The following is a 21,021-nucleotide window of genomic DNA, read 5'->3' on the forward strand; positions in this document are numbered from 1 at the left end:
ATGCTTATCTTATTCATGTTTCTGCACCCACACACTCATCAACACACATGTATTGTCCACCCTGTGTCTGTATTAAATAATTGAATGGATAATCACACATGATGGAACAGTCTATGAAGTTCTTTATTGTTGATCACAAAATGCAAAAGACATATGTTTTAATGGTGGGAAAAGAAAATTCTGAGCAGTAAGAATCCTTACAGTTGCAGTTGTGTTAAAATGACAAAAATTACATGGCAATATGCAACGTTTCAGCTAAATCAGATAATTCAGAAAAACAGAGAAGCATCACGTTAGCAACCAATAAACCACTGAAATGTTAAAGATAAAAAAAAAAAAAATAGAGAAAAACTTCTGAGAAATGTTATGCTAAGTTTTCTGATTTTCTTTGGTACAATTTTACAACAGCCCTCTTAGGATCACATAACTGGGATCCTATTGTTCCTGCAGGCCACTGTCTGAGTATGAGCTACACAAACAACACTAGTCAGTGAGTTAGCCAGTTATTTTCTCTCTCTCGGGCGCTCTCACAGAGTCACAGCTGAATGGCATATAGAAACTGACATAGGAGCCCTTTCATAACTTACATTCCACATGGGAGAGGATAGTGGGGGGAGGTGCACAAAAAAGAGGGTTTGGTCTAAGTTTCTCAGGCTGATACTGCAGAAAGAAAAGATCTTTAAAGGCAGAAAGCAAGATTGACCAGAAGTTTTTTTTTTTTTTTTTTGTTTTTTTCATAACTGCCTTTCTGACATTCTTACTTTCAAGAACAGAACAGTTTAGACTTTTGATTAGTCTTGTGAATGTTTGTCACAGACTCTTTTGGTTGGATAGTATTAGGGAATAGTAAACTGTAATTTTCTGAGCCAAATGGTTGTTATGTTGATTTATTAATACATTTGATACATATGTCTTTACTACAAAAGCTGAATGCCCTATTTTAAAAATAGGGATTGATCTATTTTGGCTCAAGTGCAGGCCTCATTAAAGTCAGTATTCTTCTCCTTCATCCTCCTCTCCCATGCTGTCAGCACCCACCTCTTCATAATCCTTCTCCAGGGCAGCCATGTCTTCTCTGGCTTCTGAGAACTCTCCCTCTTCCATGCCCTCCCCAACATACCAGTGGACAAAGGCCCTCTTGGCATACATGAGGTCAAACTTGTGGTCGAGACGGGCCCAGGCCTCAGCGATGGCTGTGGTGTTGCTCAGCATGCACACGGCCCTCTGCACCTTGGCCAGGTCTCCACCAGGAACCACAGTTGGAGGCTGATAGTTGATGCCGACCTTGAAGCCTGTGGGGCACCAGTCCACAAACTGGATGGTGCGCTTGGTCTTGATGGCTGCGATGGCAGAGTTGACATCTTTGGGCACCACATCACCACGATACAGCAGACAGCAGGCCATGTATTTACCACGACGAGGATCACACTTCACCATTTGATTGGCTGGCTCAAAGCAAGTGTTGGTGATATCAGCAACTGACAGCTGCTCATGGTAGGCTTTCTCAGCAGAGATGACTGGGGCATAGGTGGCCAGAGGGAAGTGGATACGAGGGTAGGGCACCAAGTTGGTCTGGAACTCTGTCAGGTCAACATTCAGGGCTCCGTCAAAACGAAGTGAGGCTGTGATTGAAGACACAATCTGGCCGATGAGCCTGTTCAGGTTAGTGTAGGTCGGCCTCTCGATATCAAGGTTTCTGCGGCAGATGTCGTAGATGGCCTCATTGTCCACCATGAAGGCACAGTCAGAATGCTCCAGGGTGGTGTGGGTGGTCAGGATGGAGTTGTAAGGCTCCACTACAGCTGTGGAAACCTGGGGAGCTGGGTAGATGGCAAACTCAAGCTTAGACTTTTTACCATAATCAACAGAGAGTCTCTCCATTAGTAGGGAGGTGAAACCTGAGCCAGTGCCTCCACCAAAGCTGTGGAAGATTAGAAATCCCTGCAGGCCAGTGCACTGGTCAGCCTGAAAATGTAATAATTCAAGAATGTTAAAATCAAATTATATTTTATTCAAGCAAACAAAAAGTTTAATATAAAACAAACATACACTAAGTACTCTCAGGCAGTCTCACCAGTTTACGAGTCCTGTCCAGCACCAGATCGATGATCTCCTTGCCAATGGTGTAGTGTCCTCGGGCGTAGTTGTTGGCAGCATCTTCCTTTCCTGTAATCAGCTGCTCAGGGTGGAACAGCTGCCGGTAGGTTCCTGTACGCACCTCATCTGGGCAACAAAATAATGTCATACCAATAGATTTACTGAATGAGTAATCCTAAAATTGCTGTTAACTAATTTTCAAACAAATTTGTTGATATAATTATAATCATCAGCTATTTAACTGACACTTACCAATGACAGTAGGTTCCAGGTCGACAAAGATTGCTCTGGGAACATGTTTTCCTGCCCCTGTCTCACTGAAGAAGGTGTTGAAGGAGTCATCTCCTCCTCCAATAGTCTTGTCAGAAGGCATATGTCCATCTGGCTGGATCCCATGTTCCAGACAGTACAGCTCCCAGCATGCATTGCCAATCTGAGCCCCAGCTTGGCCCACATGAATGGAGATACATTCACGCTGCAGAGAATGAGCAATAATGTTCAGTTACTAGAAGCATCAGTTAACTACTTGATATATTCTTCTCTACTACTGTCTGTTATGATGCAGATCTCATTTTGTCTTAATAGATACTATTTCACACTTTAATTTATAAACCAACAGTTTTGACCAAATACAGCATATCTTACAATGTAATAAATACAGTAGTATTTCACCCCAGCAAACCATATCTTACCATAGTTTTTCTCTCTTCTCCAATGTCCAGGTATCGGTAAGAAGATGTAGCACTGAAGTCAGCAGCGTTACTCAGCGCTTATATACCTGCAGCTTAAGGTGAACAGTGATTTGATCTGTACTGTAATCAGAGAACCTCCTGATGAGACCAGGATAAGACCATCCGCTTGCCTGACATACACACAATGCAAAAGGAGGTCACCACCCTATTCATTGTGTGAGTCTGTGACTGTTGTCTGCCGGTGTGTATGTGCACCTCAAATTTCAGAAAGCAGAAGCAGAACCCCTCAAGAGGGGAAGGTAATCTAATGTAGTTTCATTGGGCGGTTTCTAATACTTCACTTTATGATGTAGTTTATGATGGGACAACAAATGCCTGTTGTTTTGAGGTTGCCTGAGTATGCTACTGTCAAAGAACTGTGTACTAATTAGGAAAATTTGGAATTGAGGTATGGTGAAAACAAAACAGTTATTAACTATTCCTGACTTTTCCAATGTCTCACTGTTGTAATTTTGACATTTTCATGTGATGTAATGTGTGGATACCTGAGTATTTGATGGATAAATGTATGAATATTAACTCATTTGCTGAATCCATCAACGTTTTGCTTCCACTTTAATAACAAGGAATCATCTGAGAAAATATTTATTTAGTTTAGTATTCAAGCAGATTCATTACTGTTCGTCCTGTCCTGTCTGGAATATTTATGGGATAATCGCACAAAATGCAAATTTAAAGGTATGTATATGGAAAGACATAATCTCCAAACACATAACATCTGTTCTGGATCCCAGTGACACCTTTGTCAAACTCATTTTATTTTTCATCGCTTCATTAGGCGTCAGCTGACTAAATGGCGTAAACTGCCTGCTGGAGTGGTTTCTCCACATGCAATATAAGAGTCAGTCACATGAGCAGTTCATAGAGAAGGTTAAAAAGACACAAAATCATGGTTATTTAAGTCCTAGTCATTCCATTTAGAGTTCTAAACCCAGAAAGACATTCAAATCCAATAGGTTGTATAGTTCACATGTTTACAGTTCTATTCAACATGACATTCATCTTGGTAGCAGTGAGGTAGCTACCCGCAACAGTTGGCAGGAAAAATCTAAACTGTTGATACAATACCATGGCTAAAGGCAGAACGCCCAGCTCTGTTATATTTTAAAACAAGTCAAACCACTTTCAAGACCAGCAGGCAGCCACTGTAACATCAGAGTTCAAACAGTATGGGAATGTCAGTTCAGTAAAATCTTCCAATGGGTGATAAAACATTGAAGCAATACATGTATGTTGACTTCCTCCTTGCTCTCGCCATCTTTATTTCTAACAGCATGCGTTATTTTCATCCAAAAGAGCAGTGGCTGTCAATCAAAAGTGAAAATTAATGACTAACTCAGCACTAAGATAAACGATCGCACTTTCTTAGAAGCCATCCTGCATGACTTTAAAAATATATATATTTGTGGTAGCCTGGAAGTTAAAAGTGATACCACAGTGTCAACTGCACAGCTATTCATTATATGGTTGGTTCCCCTCCTAAGGCTGTGAGACTCATCTGTGACAAATACGGTAATTGAGGTTGGTATTGTATTCTCAACACAAAGCTCACAAAGCACTATGTAGTAAAGGCTAAATGCCATGTTAAATGTCAAATTGTTGTCAAATTTACAAGTTTTGGTTTCACATTGGTGCTTTAGACCAGTACTTGCAATGAGATTAGTTACTTTATCGAACAACAGGGTGATTATAATAGAAACAGTCATGCATTAGGTTTTTTAAGCTGTACAATACAAAATATAGCAAATGTGAACACTGCTTTTGACCTAATCCTTAGGTTTGGTTCATGCTCTGTGAGCTGAAATATCCATGGGAAAGCACACGCCTTGTTGGCTGTTGTCTTCTCTCATGTGTTTTGCCCTAGGTGTTGCCCGAGTCATAAAGCTCTGACCCACTTCCATTGTTTGAGAGTATAGGTCTCTAGTGCCCCACAATTACAGCAAGTCACAAGTCCTCTCACTAGGGTCATAATGATGTTAGTTCTGGCAAGAGAGAGAGAGAAAGAGAAAGAGAAAGAAAGAGAAAGAAAGAAAGAAAGAAAGAAAGAAAGAAAGAAAGAAAGAAAGAAAGAAAGAAAGAAAGAAAGAAAGAAATGAGAATAAGGAGATAATTGTCACAATTTTGAGTTCATGAGGGATACATATGTTGGGAAAACAGCAAAATATCAGCAAAACGTTTGTGTGGCCACATATTGGTTTATAGCATTACAAATTTAATTGCTAAGCTTAAGAGCCAATTTACACAGAAGGTAGGGTAGCTAAAGGTTGACATGGATACAAAAACACTTTGCAGGACCGATAGTGGTGACACTAGGGTTACTGCCTTGCGGTTGTATGCCTCTGTCAACCAGCCAAGTTGCAGGAAATATGGTCACACTCTCCCCTTCCTGAGCTGCAGCATTGAATAATGGCCAGAAGTATCTTCGCAGATCATATAGATATAACAGTGAAGTTGACATTGACCATTTGGATATAAGATATCATCACTACATTATTTTATTAGACATTTGTGTTAAACTGTCATAACTAAACTTATGGCCAAAAATGTGTTTTGAGAAGTCACAGTGACCTCCTGATACGAATAAGATAGAAGAATGGTTAACAAACAAGCATGAAAGGAATGAACTCAAACGTTCATGTTACAAGAAAAAATAAGTTTGTATGTGTCTGTATAAACACATAGTTCACTGGTGATTCAGAGCCAGAACAGTGTGTAGTTATTTGTCCTATGATGGTATGATGATAAATTCCAAATAAGCTTTCCTCAGATTATTATCCAGCATTATTTTATTTTTTTAAACAGGGAGCGAAGGGAGGAAGTAACAGATGTAAAATCAAAAGTCCCAAACTCACAATTGTATGCAACATGTTTTGGTGTCATCAAAATAACTGACATGTCACAGAGTGCTGTCCAATTCTTCTTTATACCATTTTGAGCTCTTGCAGCCTCTCACACTCGATCTCTTACTGTACCAGGTGACGTCAATTAAGTCTACGAGGCTTCATGTTACAGGCCTTAGGGGCGACATTGGGATTAGGCCATAAGGCGTCCGGCCCTGGCTGTTGCTGGTGCAGAGGTGTAATCATTGACTTACAGTCTTAGACTTCACACTGTCTCTCCGCACTGTTTTACTCCCTCTTGTGGTAAGGCAACTACGACCTCTAGCTTTCAAAAAGTGTCAGTGACAGCATACTGAATGAAACAGCAGTTTTAGGGTTGGTGTTATGGATTGGTTTGCAGGATGTCTGTCCCACCAAGGAGGAAAGGGACTGCATAAGCGTGACCCTGACCACACTCCTGACATGCAAACTGATCCAGTGTGAACGATCAAGAGAAAGGCAAAATTAATTGAATTTTTTCTCTGGTTTAGTATTCTGCACTTTTGTACTAAATTAAACAAAACTAAATGTTTTTGATAGTGTTAGTGATAGTGATAGTAGCTGTACATTTTCCCCACACTATGTCATCTTAAAACACACTTTCACCATTGCTGTCTCCTTGGTCCAGTAGTGCAAGTTAAATTGAGTTTGGTTTAGTACTGAGACATTTGTTATCCTAATACAAGCAACCCCCCACCCCCACCCCCCCACCCCCCCAAAAAAAATTAAAATAATAATAAATATAAATAATAAATAAAAAACATCTCCAAGTGTTTGTCTATGAAATATGAATTATTGTGTTAAAATAAAAACAGTCTCACCCCTGCAAGACCGGCCTGCGCGCTCACAGTGCGCGTTCCCGTCGGAGGGACAGGTGGGAGTGGTTTGCAGTTGAATATAGCGTGACAGCTCCTCGCCCACCTGGCATTACTTACTCACTTGCACCACTTTGACGGCCACTGTGAGAGGCTTCAGGAAACCCAAACCCAACTGCAAGTTGTTTTTCTTCTAAAGGACGCTCAACAAGAAGCTGCAATGGTAAGTATCATTGTCGTTCGGATTATAAAGAAACTTCCTCTCTAAAAGTTCCATTTTGGTTTATCTTCCATCTACTTTGTGATTTTTATCATGTGCGACAGTAAATAGTCAATATTTGAATGTACTTGATGAATGTTCCAGATTAAAGAGAGTGCTCCCTCTGTGCACTCCCACTGCAGCAGCCCTGCTGTGTCAGAAATAGATGTTTCACTCGGTGACTGGCAGTAAAGCTGAGCTAGCTGTTGGCCTGGGTGAGCAGGTGGCAATGACTAGTCCACATTTTCAGCACATCAGCAGAGGGAGGATAGAGGATACAAACTGTGTGACTTCTCTTGTATTTATTGTGTCAATACTTTTCAGATTAGATGAAATAGCACTGTTAGATTCTCAAAAATGGCATGTTAGAATATTCATAATAACTTATCATAGGTCGGCCTATACTAAGTAGTGAGGTATATAGGCCTATATACTGTATGAGTTGGTGCGGAATTTGGGTGTGTCTCATAGTAAATCTATCAACAAGTCAGTTCAGATTCAGACAAGGCAAGTATTTGTGCAGAGCAAGGAATATTTTTTTCCCTCCTAATTCAAACAGTCATGGTGCGGTTGACTATATTTGCAGATGTATACCATGGCTTGGAAGCAAAGGTGCTTGTTATTCATAGTAAAAGGGACGAATGACTGTAATACTTAATACCTATAATCTGAATGGGAATATTACTGGTGATATTCTATTTAGATAACTTTCTGTCATAAACTATAATAAGTCTGATGTTTCAGTATCTGCAACTGAACCAGCACCCCCCCACCACCACCACCACCAGCCCCCCCCCCCCCACACACACACACACACACACACCCTTTGTGTTGTGTTTGCACAGTGTAGTATAAACACAGCTTGTTAGCGTTGTCAGTACTGCTTATAAAAACCAAATGGTATCATTGTGTACTGAGTGCACTACTACTGTATACCCGCCTTGATCAAATAATCCTGATCCATAATATTTGGTTTTTATATTGTTAGTGTTGAAGTGGGCCGTGACCCTAGTATATGCATGAAAGGAACGGGTAAAAAATAAAAATAGACAAAGGGTCATAAGTGAGTTCTCATGGCTGTCCCACTTCTTTTTTTTTTCTTCTTCTCCTTAAATAATTGGCATCGTTGTGCTTATACAGTCGGTCTAGTACAATGGGGCACAAGTCAAGTTTAACTTCAGCATAGGTAACCTGTTACTAAATTTAAAAGAGAATCTTACCCTGGGAGCATGAATGCATTCTGCAAATGTCAGAATAGCCAGTCACTTACTGTATATTGTGTGCAAATTTGGATCCAGTCTTATATTGTCTGACCTATAGCTGCCTGTTGTACAAGACTCCAGACTGGAGCAGCACCGCAGGAAAGACCAAGATGTATTCAAAATCAAAAATGTTCATCTTTGACCCACGTGAAATTGTGTGGCATTCTGGACATTACTTTGTTTACAATGTTTATAATTTGTTTAAGGACACTGGAGGAAAGGGGATTTATTGAGTGGACAGAAAACACATTGGGTGCTTGAAAGTGTTAATTTTATGGTAATCTCATGGTAAGATTTGATGTGCTTTCAAGGAGAGGTTGGTTTTGGTCTGAGGTGGCAACAGGAGCAAGGTCAAAGTATCGTCATGACAGTCGTCTGCTTGGGCCCATGAATATCCACAAAAAGAAAAAAAAATTATGCCAATTCATTAGGTACAAAGCTGGCACTCTTGTCTGTGGGTGGCAGGTTTTTTTGGCTGATGGTGGTGCTACAGAAATGCTGAGAGTCTCTTAAAATCAATGAGTCATCCTCAAGGACACGCATCTAAGTCTAGACCAACACACAGTGGCTTCATAAAGAATTCAGACCCTTTCACCTTTTGCACCCGTGTTGTAGATTAAATTTTAAATGGATAAAAATGCCATTTTTGCCTATCAATCGACACGCTTTAATGGAGCCCTGAATACGACAGTTCATACACAGGAAGAATGGGATAAACTGCCCAAATCCAAGTGTGGAGACTCATAGAGACTTACCCAAGAAGACTAAAAGCTCTGAATACTGGTTGTAAATGAGAGATTTCAGTTTTGATTTTTAATAAATTTGCAAAGAAAATAATAAAAAAAATGTTTTCACTTAGTCATTATGGGTTATTAAGTGTAGATTGATGGGCAAAAATGGCAGATTTATCCATTTACAACTAAATCTATGACACAAAAAGTGAAAGGGTCTGAATACTTTCTGAAGCCACTGTATTATAATGAACTAAATATGTGGTAGTTCGGGTCAGGACAAGATTCCATTCAATTATTATCTATCCCCACCTTGTCATTTTAGTACATTATGTCTATCTTCCTGTCTAGAGGCAGAATGTACTGTGGTGATGGGCTATTTAGGGATCTCTGTTCGCTGACCTGAAAAAGCTTTTAACAAATTGATTGTTCTTTTTCTCTACCTCGTTCACTTTTCCTCTCTCTTGCTCTTTCTCTGCCTGGATCAAGTGTTGTTATGTCTCCTCATAGTTTTTGTCACAAACAAAACAGGAATCTCAAGTCTATGTGTTGGAGCCTCAGACATGCCCACGTTGTTGTGAATTGCAGACACACCCTGACAGGTTTGAGAGAGAGCAAAAGTTTGACAGTTTGAAAGGAGTTTTTGAGTTTAGCCCTGCATTCACCGTGGCGATTTAAAAACAACAATATCTCAGCATTGAAGTAACAAACTTGTTTTGACAGAAACTATCTGAAGCCTGTGCATTTATCATCTTGGGCTTTAACAATGAAGAAATGATTTGCACATTGCAGAGGACTTTCAGCAGAGTGCCAGTCAGTGTTTACTGCTGGGTGTCAGGTTAGCATGTGGAACCTAAAATAGCAGCTGACTGAGCTCTGCTAACCTGGAAACCTAGTCCAGTCTGGTTGGGAGGCGGAGTGCGGCGGGGGTCACCTTTGCTTTGGATAACTTCTGGCTATGAAATGTTGAATACATTTGAAAATCCTTGTTAATCAGTGTGAATTTAGTGAGGTTTAACAGACATTAAATTGATGATGTTCTTTAAACCTTTTCCCTTCACTGCCCCCCCCCCCCCCCCCCCCCCAGCACCTTCCCTCATCTATCTGATCACTGAGAAGCGGAAAGAGTTGGGGCAAGGGTTAAAAATAGCAGCCTGACATGAACCAAGGTGGAAATCTACCGAATGTGAAAAGTTGTCACTGTTCATTGAAGTGGGATAAAATGATAGGGGGGTTGTTTAACCACGCTTGTTCTTTTAAATTCCTGATCCAAACAAAGATCTTTTAGTCTTGATCCTAAAGGTGATATTTTGATAATTGATCAACACTTTAGAAATAAAATATTCCTCTGGAAATTTGTGAGAAAGTTTTACATTTTGATTTATGATTGATTTAAAATGGATAAAGTCTTTTGACGGATAGTATGATTCTGGGAAATCATTTGAAACTTTTAGAGGGACTACTGTGATACTAGCATTATAGAGAATCTGACTTGAGGAGCTGGTTTGGGCAAAGCCTCCAGTCTTTGTATTTAGGTCAACTTCATAACCTAAATGTTAAATGCTCAGTTGTTCTCTGAACTCGACCTCCATTTTAGTTCATGAGATTTGCTCATAGACGTCACATGAGAACCAGGGACAGCTGCAGCAAAGCTGTTTTGCTTGTTCTTTCAACTTCAGCCTTCATTCTCCTTTAAATGTGTGTGCTTCCACCTAGTGGCAGAGTTCCTAAATTATTTATTTGGATTCTAGCAACTGTGGCTTTGTGTGTGTAAAATTAGATTATATCATATAATATGTTTGTTTGTGAACATCTTGCCATTCATGACAGTCTGTGGTCATAACAGTTTATAGCTCCCTTAACTTACTGGAAAAGAATGACAAACAATTGCTCATAGTATGCAATCCTTTCCCTTCCATGGATAGCCACTTTCTCTTTCTTCTTCTGTCCCTTAATCATCCTCTCCTCTTCTTCTCTTCCAGCGTGAATGCATCTCTGTCCACGTAGGCCAGGCTGGCGTCCAGATGGGGAACACCTGCTGGGAGCTCTACTGTCTGGAGCACGGCATCCAGCCGGACGGCCAGATGCCCAGCCACAAGCCGATAGGAGGTCATGACGACTCCTTCACCACCTTCTTCAGTGAAACTGGGGCTGGGAAGTACGTCCCCAGAGCGATCTTTGTTGACCTGGAGCCCACTGTCATTGGTCAGTAGTGTTGTGGAATGGAGCTTGTTTTATCAGGAATGAGTGATTGCATGTATCGTAGTGTCACCACTGCAATATGTCGCTTTTAAGTGAAAATGGAAAGAAAATCATCAAAGCCTCCTCTAAAGAGGAAGTTGTCATCTGACCTATTTCAGAAATTCCAAAAGTTTCCTTTTCATATCTTTTACCAAGCAACACAAGCAGGTCTGCATGTTGTACTCACCTAGAGAGGTGAGGTGTCTTAGTGGCCTGGTCAAATGCTGTCTCCACTAATAGCACTTCATATCTCAGATGTGTAAGTTTTTCCAACTCTTGCTTTTGTCTTCAATTTTCCAGATGAGGTGCGCACAGGAACGTACCGCCAGCTCTTTCACCCTGAGCAGCTGATCTCAGGAAAGGAAGACGCAGCCAACAACTATGCTCGTGGACACTACACCATTGGCAAGGAGATCATTGACTCTGTCCTGGACAGAATCCGCAAGCTGGTAAGGCACTCTAAGGGTAGCCATCTTGTTTTAATTCACATTTACACATTTTTTCCCCTTTCCATACATTTAATCCCTAATTTCCCTGGATCAGTGCACTGAAAACTTGTATACTTGTTCAGCCAAGCAGGGATCAGCCTGTCAAATCTAACAGTCAGACCTGTGCACAAACTTGAACTCAAGCACCAGTTTATATTCAATGTCTTAAGCAACTTTACACAAAAGCAAGTACAGCTGCCAAGAATGGGTTTGTCTACAGCCTACATTAAAACAAGTGAGCTCTCTAATAAAATATGCTATTATTGTACAAGACACTAGGGTTGTCATAGGTAAATACTGGAATAACTTAAACATGTTTAGAAATCATATAAAGCTTTCTCAGTATTTATTTTAATGCAAGTGTTTGCAATCATTTCTTTTTGTATCTGTAGGCTGATCAGTGCACGGGCCTCCAAGGCTTCCTAGTCTTCCACTCCTTTGGTGGAGGCACCGGCTCTGGTTTCACCTCCCTGCTGATGGAGAGACTCTCCGTTGACTTTGGCAAAAAGTCTAAGCTTGAGTTTGCCATCTACCCAGCCCCTCAGGTTTCTACAGCTGTAGTGGAGCCTTACAACTCCATCCTGACCACCCACACCACCCTGGAGCATTCTGACTGTGCCTTCATGGTAGACAATGAGGCCATCTACGACATCTGCCGCAGAAACCTCGATATTGAACGCCCATCCTACACCAACCTAAATCGCCTGATCAGCCAGATTGTGTCTTCAATCACAGCCTCACTTCGTTTTGACGGAGCCCTGAATGTTGACCTGACAGAGTTCCAGACCAACTTGGTGCCCTACCCTCGTATCCACTTCCCTCTGGCCACCTATGCCCCAGTCATCTCTGCTGAGAAAGCCTACCATGAGCAGCTGTCAGTTGCTGAGATCACCAATGCTTGCTTTGAGCCAGCCAATCAAATGGTGAAGTGTGATCCTCGTCATGGTAAATACATGGCCTGCTGTCTGCTGTATCGCGGTGACGTGGTGCCCAAAGATGTGAATGTAGCCATCGCAGCCATCAAGACCAAGCGCACCATCCAGTTTGTGGACTGGTGCCCCACAGGCTTCAAGGTCGGCATCAACTATCAGCCTCCAACTGTGGTTCCTGGTGGAGACCTGGCCAAGGTGCAGAGGGCCGTGTGCATGCTGAGCAACACCACAGCCATTGCTGAGGCCTGGGCCCGTCTCGACCACAAGTTTGACCTCATGTATGCCAAGAGGGCCTTTGTCCACTGGTATGTTGGGGAGGGCATGGAAGAGGGAGAGTTCTCAGAGGCCAGAGAAGACATGGCTGCCCTGGAGAAGGATTATGAAGAGGTGGGGATCGACTCATTTGAAGAGGATGAAGAAGGAGAGGAATATTAGGCAGGCTTAGCTGTAATTTGCCAATGATATTCAGGGACAAAATTAGTCAGTTATTTATTAAGTAGAAAAAATAGAACATTCTGCATGTTGGTTTGAAATTCAGAAATATTTGATTTTATTTGCCTTTTTTTTTAATGTAAAAATTTACCTTCAACCTAAAGGTCTGAAGTTATTTCTTTGTTGTGCCATGAAAATTCTTACTTTTGACAGCTTTTGTGTCAATTTCTACCCATTTAATTTGTTTTATCAAAACAACAAAACATTGTGCAATAATTTAATTTTCATGTTTGAAAATAGTTTTGTTGCTCAATAAATCTTGCCTGCAAATTTGCTGCTTTCTGTTTATTTTTTGACTGGAGCATTAAAAAGAAACCCGTTTCCATGAAGCATGAAACTTTTTGTAGATATCCAGTCTCACTGTTTTGTACTACATACAGGTAAAATGTCAAGCTAGTGTCAATCCCTCACCAAACTGTTGGAATGTTTAATGTCTGCAGTTTTATAGTTCAGCCACTAGAGTACAGTCAAATCCTGCTTATGGAGCAGCTTTTAACACTTCCACTGAGAAGGAGCTTTTTGGTCTGAAAAATGATTTGAAGCTGCATATGAAATGGTGAAGATCAAAGCTGATTTCTCTCTCTCTCTCTCTGTCTCTTTTATTTGGCACATTAACAGACAAGAAATAGAAAAGGTTTTGCTTTCTAAGTATAAAGATATATGTATTTATAATGCTATAATACTTGTGCTTCACATGAACTCTCGTGGTGAAATCACTTTCACTGTATGCTGGGAAGACCAGACCCCTGTAATCACAAACATTATTGGGAAAATTACTGGTTTTTCACCTTTGGATAACTTCAGAACAGCTCTTTTAACTTAAGTTCATTTTCAGCTCTGATTAATAATAAGTATCCATGGTAATTCCTACATTTGCCTGCGATAAATTATTTGCAAAATACAAGGTTTAGGATATCTGTATTTACCTCAGTTTGAAAATGCAAGGTAGTTGAAGTGGAAAAATGGGCAATTAAATGGGAATTCAAAATGTCTGCAGCAAAAGCACAAGTAATTTGTTTCTCAAGGCAGCAAAAATAGCTCCCATCCCTAAAAGTGCATGAAAAACCACTTTAGCCAGTAAAAGCTATTAGATTTCTTTGGGTTTGGTTTAATGAAAAGTTGACAAATAAGGGTCATTTGGCTGAAATTAAAAAATGTACAAGGTACATTTGTACAATGTACCACAGATCTCTTTAATTCCTCTCTGGTACAGTACAAATGTAAAACGGTCATCAACATACTACATAAGACTGAAATGGGGAGCAAGTGGAGCATTTTTACAAAATATCCACTGGGCAGATCTGTCCTTGACCAGATGTGGAGCTTACATGTCAGCAGCAGAATTGAAGCCTCAAGAAGTTATAATTATTACTAAATCATGCTCTGAGAATCATTCAAAACATCTCTACTATCTGCGATGCAGGTAGAAATGGGATAAATGCCTTTAAAGATTTGAAGAGTGAAATTAATGTTGGCATACTGGAGGCCACTGGCAACATAGACAAATATCACACGTTTTGGGTGGACAGCTGATGAAAAGGCAGAAGGCCCAAGGTTATACCCATCACAGTGCAGCCCCACAGTTTTGATCTCTTCCATTCCTCTGTGGTTATTCTTCTTAACAAATGTTGACCTCAACATATAGCAGGAACTGACTTCCAATATCATACATAATCCATAACTATAGTGATACGTGTTTTTCATACTTAACACAGATGGCTCCAAAGATCCTGATACATGGTGTGCAGGTGTAGCAGTGTCCCAGTGAGTGAGTCATTTATTAGGAGAGGGGCAACAGACCATTACACCAAAGAGCTATTGGCATTATTATTGGCCCTGCAGTGGATGTTGGAGAAGGAAATAAATAACATCATCATTGCATCTGATAGTATACTATAAAACCATACAATCTGGAAGATCATCGTTTAGGACAGATAATATCAATGACATATTCCTCAAGGTGGAGTGGATATTCTGGCCAAACAAACTCAGAATTCAACAAGTCCAATTCAGCAAAGCTGAAGCCAAGACATTCATCAGGACATATTGTATGCACAGCCAGTATGGCAGGAGTATTGGGATGAGAATGAAACCAGAAGACATGAATACAAATACATGTCGGTGCTGGGAAGATGGATGGCAGGGAAAATATTGGGAGGAAAATATCACCCATGTGAGAATAGGTCATACAGGACTCAACCAGCCATAATATAAAATAGACGGAAGGCAAAATACCATGACTTTTAGAAGAAGAAGAAGAAGACGGAGGAGGAGGAGTAGAAGAAGAAGTAGAAGAAGAAGTAGAAGAAGAAGTAGAAGAAGAAGTAGAAGAAGAAGTAGAAGAAGAAGTAGAAGAAGAAGAAGAAGAAGAAGAAGAAGAAGAAGAAGAAGAAGAAGAAGAAGAAGAAGAAGAAGAAGAAGAAGAAGAAGAAGAAGAAGAAGAAGCAGCAGCAGCAGCAGCAGCAGCAGCAGCAGCAGCAGCAGCAGCAGCAGCAGCAGCAGCAGCAGCAGCAGCAGCAGCAGAAGCAGAAGCAGAAGCAGAAGCAGAAGCAGAAGCAAAAGAAAAAGAAAAAGAACAAACAAGAAGAAGAACATCCGGACGACGACACAGTGGTGGTGCAGGAAGAATTAGTCACGACTTCTCGGTTGCCTTACGGACCCTGACTCCTGAGGATCATGAGGTAACTTGTCTTATGTTTTTTTTCAGTTAATATACTAAATATATAACACACATATCGGTTATCAAAACAAACGACCATAAATAGGGGCGTCGAGTGGCGCAGTGGGTTGAGCAGGCCCCATGTGTGGAGGCTACAGTCCTCGCTGCAGCAGGCCCCGGTTCGATTCCCGCATCGGACGGCCCTTTACTGCCTGTCATTCCCCCCATTTCCTGACTCTCTCTCTACTATCCTGTCCAACAAAGGCACAAAAGCCACAAAAAATATATAACAAAACGACCATAACTACGTATAGGACATAGGTGTCAATAACTTACAGCTCACAATTAGAACTCAAGCGCTAAGGAAATACCTAGGCATCTAGATTGATAATAAATGTACTTTTAAAACTCACATAGACAACTTGACTCACAAATGAAGTATGCAACTTGGCTTTCTGTAGAGGAGCGTGTCCCGTCTCCCAGTGAGTAGTAGGAAAAGTATTGTGGAGGTGACGTTTCTCTTTGCACCAGATTATGAAGATGAAAATGTGTATCGTTGCTATTAATATATCTCTTTTATTTATTTTTTTTCTGTACTCAGGTCTCACCTGTAGGCTATATGTGATCTTGATCTCAATGTGACTTCCTGATTAAATAAAGTATTAAAATAATAATTTTGCCACAACCTCATTTCCATCATTGAGGTGCCCTTGAGCAAAGCTCCCAACTACATCAGATTGTGGTTGTACTGGAAGCTATATCTAAATGTATGTAACTGTTTTTAGGCAAGGCCACAATGAGTGAGGTGATGTCTGCCCTAATAAGTAACTTCTGTCTCCAGATGACAGAGAGTTCAGCCCTTAACTACTGCACACCTCCAAACATATCTATGCATGACAGTACTTTCCATACGAGGTGGAGAAAATGTGTGATCAGTGCTTGTAACATTCACTTCCCACAAGTGCAATTAAACCTTGTTGTTTTGGACACCACACCCATTATAACTTTGTTAACATTACTAAGAAGGGAGTATACAGAAATGTGTCCGTACTTCCTGAAATGTGTGAGGTAATGAGTGAAATTATCTTTCACTGTTTACTGTTTTATTCATTTCTTCAATAATGGTTTTAGCTGTGTTTCATTAATTTAAAGAGTTCTGCTCATATTTTTCATTGATATTTAAATTTTGTAATACAAATCATTGTACTTAATTGTACATTGTTAATGTTACATTAACAAAACTGTTTTTTCATCCTTAGATAGTGGCTGTTGCAGCCAGGAACCTGCAGCATGCTGAAGAATTTGCCAAAAAGCACAACATCCCTCGATCATATGGAAGTTATGATGACTTGGCAAAAGATCCAGACATTGGTGGGTTCTTCAGTCAACATGTAGCGTAATGTTTTGGTCTAAAGTGAATTAACAATTTCTACTCAGCTGAAGTGTCTATCGGCCAGTCACTGAATCTCTACCTGCTCCAGGAATGTTTATCTTTAGCGGACTCTGAATTGCAGACTTGGACATAAGTGAAATACTAAATAATGTTTCTAAACACTAGTCTCTCTGTTCCTCTCTCTCTAGATGTGGTATATGTTGGCACCATCCACCCTTACCACCTTAGTACTGGCAAGCTTTTCATAAAGTCTAAAAAGCATGTGTTGATTGAGAAGCCCCTAGCCATGAATTCAAGGGAGGTGCAGGAACTCATCACTGCAGCTCGAGACAACACTGTCTTTCTAATGGAGGTAATATTTAGCATAGAAATATATCCCTTTTCCACCAAAATCACATTTATCATTTACCATTTACCTGTCCAATCCATCCCATGTCTTCCTCCCAGGCAGTTTGGACACGTTTTTTTCCCACATCCCTGGAGATGAGAAGACTGCTGCACCAAGGAGAGGTAGGTGATGTTCAGATGGTGAGGGCTGAACTGGGGCATCCGTACTCTCATGTCCCCCGCGTGACTGAGAGGAAGCTAGGAGGGGGTGCAGTGTTGACCCTGGGCGTCTACTGTCTGCAGTTAATCTTCATGGTCTTTAATGGCGAGAGGCCTGAGTCCATTCAAGCCACAGGGCAATTCATAGACACAGGTGATTGTCTCAAGGAAGTCAATTTCTTAAAATGATCACTGCAGCAAATAAATACTCATACTCTAATAAAATATCTACTACTTAAAAGCCCTGATACCTATTCTTACATAGAGTCTAGTGGTATTTTATCAAGAAAACTCAAAGACACAGTTTCCAACGAATTCAAATCTCTCTCTATATTGTCCAGGCGTTGATGGGACTACAGTTTTGGTCCTGAAGTTTGCAGGGAACAGACTTGCCATCTGCACTTTTTCCATCACCATGATGCTGACCTCCGATGTGGTTATCATTGGGACCAAAGGCACCATTAAGGTAACAAGGAACACAGCATGCAATAGGAAAGGTAGAAATATCTCTGCACAGAAATACTTAATTGATCAAAAGTCACAGGTATGTTAATATGTTAATGTACAACACTTCATGCGAGGCGAGTTATACCTCACTGATTTCCACATAAGGTACCCCAACCTGTGTGGTGTCCTACAACGTTGGAGGTGAATGGGAAAGAGATGCAATTTCCCCTGCCAGAGCCTGGCATGCCATTAAACAACATTAACAGTACAGGTCTGCGATATGAGGCTGAGGAGGTTCGCCGCTGTCTGCTCAAAGGTACAAGATGCACTATAGCATTAAATTAGAACAGCTGCAGCATTTGCAATTGATCCACATTGATCACAAATATGTTATTTAACATTTTAACATTTTCAGTCCTTTTTGTACAGTATATCCAAGTGTGAATGTAATACGTAAGATTTAAATAGCTTCTCCTGACTAATAAACAATTCAGTGACAAAATTTTCAGTGTGAAAAGATATAATTGGATTCTTTGTTAGTATTGTGCTAATAATATAAGATAAGAGGGAAAAGGGCATTGGCTGGAGGTGTAAAAAATACCTTGCACACACATGTGACTTTATCCTGAAATTGTCTCTTGCTTATCATCAGTTGTGATTTCTGGTTTGGCTGTAGGACTAAAGGAGAGTCCAGGGATGCCATGATCTCACTCCAGCCTAATAGTAGAAGTTGTAGATGAGGCCAGAAGACAACTGGGGGTGACATATGACCAGGACAACATCCAGTGATGTGTGAGCAAAATGATGGAATGTGCCCTAGTGAAATCAAACCACATTTTTGTGTGTGTGTGTGTGTGTGTGTGTGTGTGTGTGTGTGTGTGTGTGTGTGTGTGTGTGTGTGTGTGTGTGTGTGTGTGTGTGTGTGTGTGTGTGTGTGTGTGTGTGTGTGTGTGTGTGTGTGTGTGTGTGTGCGCGCATGTGGGTTTGTTTTACCAAAAACTGGGAGCCCACTATATTTGTGAGCTTCTTGGGGACCAAAATTCTAGACCCAACTAGTTTAAAGGGCTGTTTGAGGGTTAAGACTTGGTTTAAAGGTTAGGGTTATTAAGGGTTGGACATTAAGTTGTGAAGGTTAGGGTAAGCGGGTAAGTTGTGTGTGTGTTTGTGTGTAATAACATTAACAATGGTTGTTGGAGTCAAATATAATGGCTAGTGGGGTAGGCTTAGTGTGTTTGAGACCCATAAATGAGGCAGGAATCCAAGGTTCAAGAATGCAAAAGAGTGCATTGCTGTTTAATTTCATTTTCATCTCTTTGGAGATTTCTTTTTGATGTGTGTGGTTTATGTTCTACAAAGAGAGAAAAATTATTACATGAATCAAATCTCAACACAAATGGTGTGCGATAAAGGTAAATCTAATATTAAATAATGAACCTCACTTACAGAACACACACAACATGACTGAGGTCAAAAAGAAACTTTCAATTAATGTTTTGATTTTTGTTCTTTCATTTTCAGGTATTTTGTATAAACAGTGTTGGTTAATGATTAAATATTGAACCTCTTCAAAAATGTTCATATATATAACATTATGAAATTGTAAAAAAAAAAAAAAAAAAAAAAAAGGTTTTCAGTATTGGTTGCTCAGCAACAGTACAGACACCTTTCATCTTTCCAGAAGTGCGTGACTCTCAGGAAATATAGTGCACAGAGTAGTGCACATGCGAGTGTGATACTCTAACAGTTGTGAGAGCATGTTGGACATTTTAGGTAAACATTAACACCTTCTAAAACCCACTTTCAAATTTGTGAAACCTTTATTCTATTTGTGAAAATGTAAAAAAAGGGGATTTCACTGCACTTCTGCACACCTAGACCTCCATTATATTTAGATTTGTAAAATGTGGAGTAGATTGCAGCAGAGAGGCTAAAGTTTCTTTAAAACACAGTTTCAGTTTTAAAGGTTAAAGGTCAAGGTCATTGTGACCTCACAAAACATGTTTTTGGCCTCTTGAATGTGATATCTCAAGACCGCCTTGAGAGAATTTCTTCAGATTTGGCACAAACATTTCCTTACACGTTTCCTTACATGATGATGTAGATTTGAATTAAAGTCTTCTCCACTGTAAGTAATGGTAGGAAAATAGTGAATCCTTTTGTTTGTTGAATTTCTAAATCCACATCATTACTTTTGCTGCTTTGAAAATCAAAATCTGCACATTCAATCTCTGTTTCAGCTGAAATTACTGTAATTCAATGACACCCCTCCTCCTACACTGGATTAGTTTGCATGTCAGGAGTATGGTCATGGTCACGCCTGTGAAGTCCCTCTCCTCCTGGGTGGGATGCACATCCTGCAAACCAATCGGTAACACTAACCCTCAGACTGCTGTTGCACTGAGTATGCTGTCACTGACACTTTTCGAAAGCTAGAGGTCGTAGTTGCTTTACCACAAGAGGGAGTAAAACAGCATCAGAGACAGTGTAAAGTCTCAGACTGGAGGTCACTGGCAACAGCCTGGGCTATAGGCTTTATGACCAAATCCCAATGTCCCCCCCTAAGGCCTGAACCCTGAAGCCTCACAGACTTAACTGACGTCACCTGGTACAGTAAGAGATCGAGTGTGAGAGGCTGCAAGAGCTCAAAATGGTATAAAGAGGAATCGGACAGGACTCTGTGACATATCAGTTATTTTGATGACAACAAAACATGTTGCATACAATTCTGGCTTTGGGACTTTTGATATTACATTTGTTACTTCCTCCCTTTTAGTAATGTTGATCTGATAAAAGCATATTTGGAATTTGTCATCATACCATCATAGGACAAATAACTACATACAGTTCTGGCTCTGAATCATCAGTGAACTATGTGCTTATACTTACTGTGGGTTAGAAATGTGGACTTCCGTTTAGTGTTCTTTAAGGTCCCAAAATATCTGCTTGAGAGGCCTCATGCACTTGTTGATTTTATGGCCCTAAGCCCTTACCAAGAACGAGCCTCAAAGTCTATGAGTCCATGAGGCTG

The 21,021-nt window shown here is 40.5% G+C and overlaps 2 protein-coding genes and 1 pseudogene across 2 annotated transcripts; 2 read left to right on the forward strand and 1 right to left on the reverse strand.

The window, feature by feature from the left end:
• Positions 1-102: 102 nt before the first annotated feature.
• LOC130177223 (tubulin alpha chain-like) lies at positions 103-6,678 on the reverse strand. The gene is made up of 5 exons (XM_056388738.1): positions 6,550-6,678; positions 2,790-2,959; positions 2,350-2,572; positions 2,075-2,223; positions 103-1,965 (listed from the first exon to the last, which is right to left on the reverse strand). The coding sequence occupies exons 2-5, from the start codon at positions 2,790-2,792 to the stop codon at positions 991-993; spliced, it is 1,350 nt and encodes a 449-aa protein (XP_056244713.1). The 5' UTR covers positions 2,793-2,959; positions 6,550-6,678; the 3' UTR covers positions 103-990.
• On the forward strand, positions 6,627-13,223 carry LOC130177222 (tubulin alpha chain-like). The gene is made up of 4 exons (XM_056388737.1): positions 6,627-6,766; positions 10,778-11,000; positions 11,337-11,485; positions 11,917-13,223. The coding sequence occupies exons 1-4, from the start codon at positions 6,764-6,766 to the stop codon at positions 12,889-12,891; spliced, it is 1,350 nt and encodes a 449-aa protein (XP_056244712.1). The 5' UTR covers positions 6,627-6,763; the 3' UTR covers positions 12,892-13,223.
• A 2,013-nt stretch (positions 13,224-15,236) lies between these two features.
• LOC130177225 (trans-1,2-dihydrobenzene-1,2-diol dehydrogenase-like) lies at positions 15,237-18,806 on the forward strand (annotated as a pseudogene).
• Positions 18,807-21,021: the final 2,215 nt, after the last annotated feature.

The sequence above is a fragment of the Seriola aureovittata genome, chromosome 11 (assembly GCF_021018895.1).
Source record: "Seriola aureovittata isolate HTS-2021-v1 ecotype China chromosome 11, ASM2101889v1, whole genome shotgun sequence".
NCBI classification, from domain to species: domain Eukaryota; kingdom Metazoa; phylum Chordata; class Actinopteri; order Carangiformes; family Carangidae; genus Seriola; species Seriola aureovittata.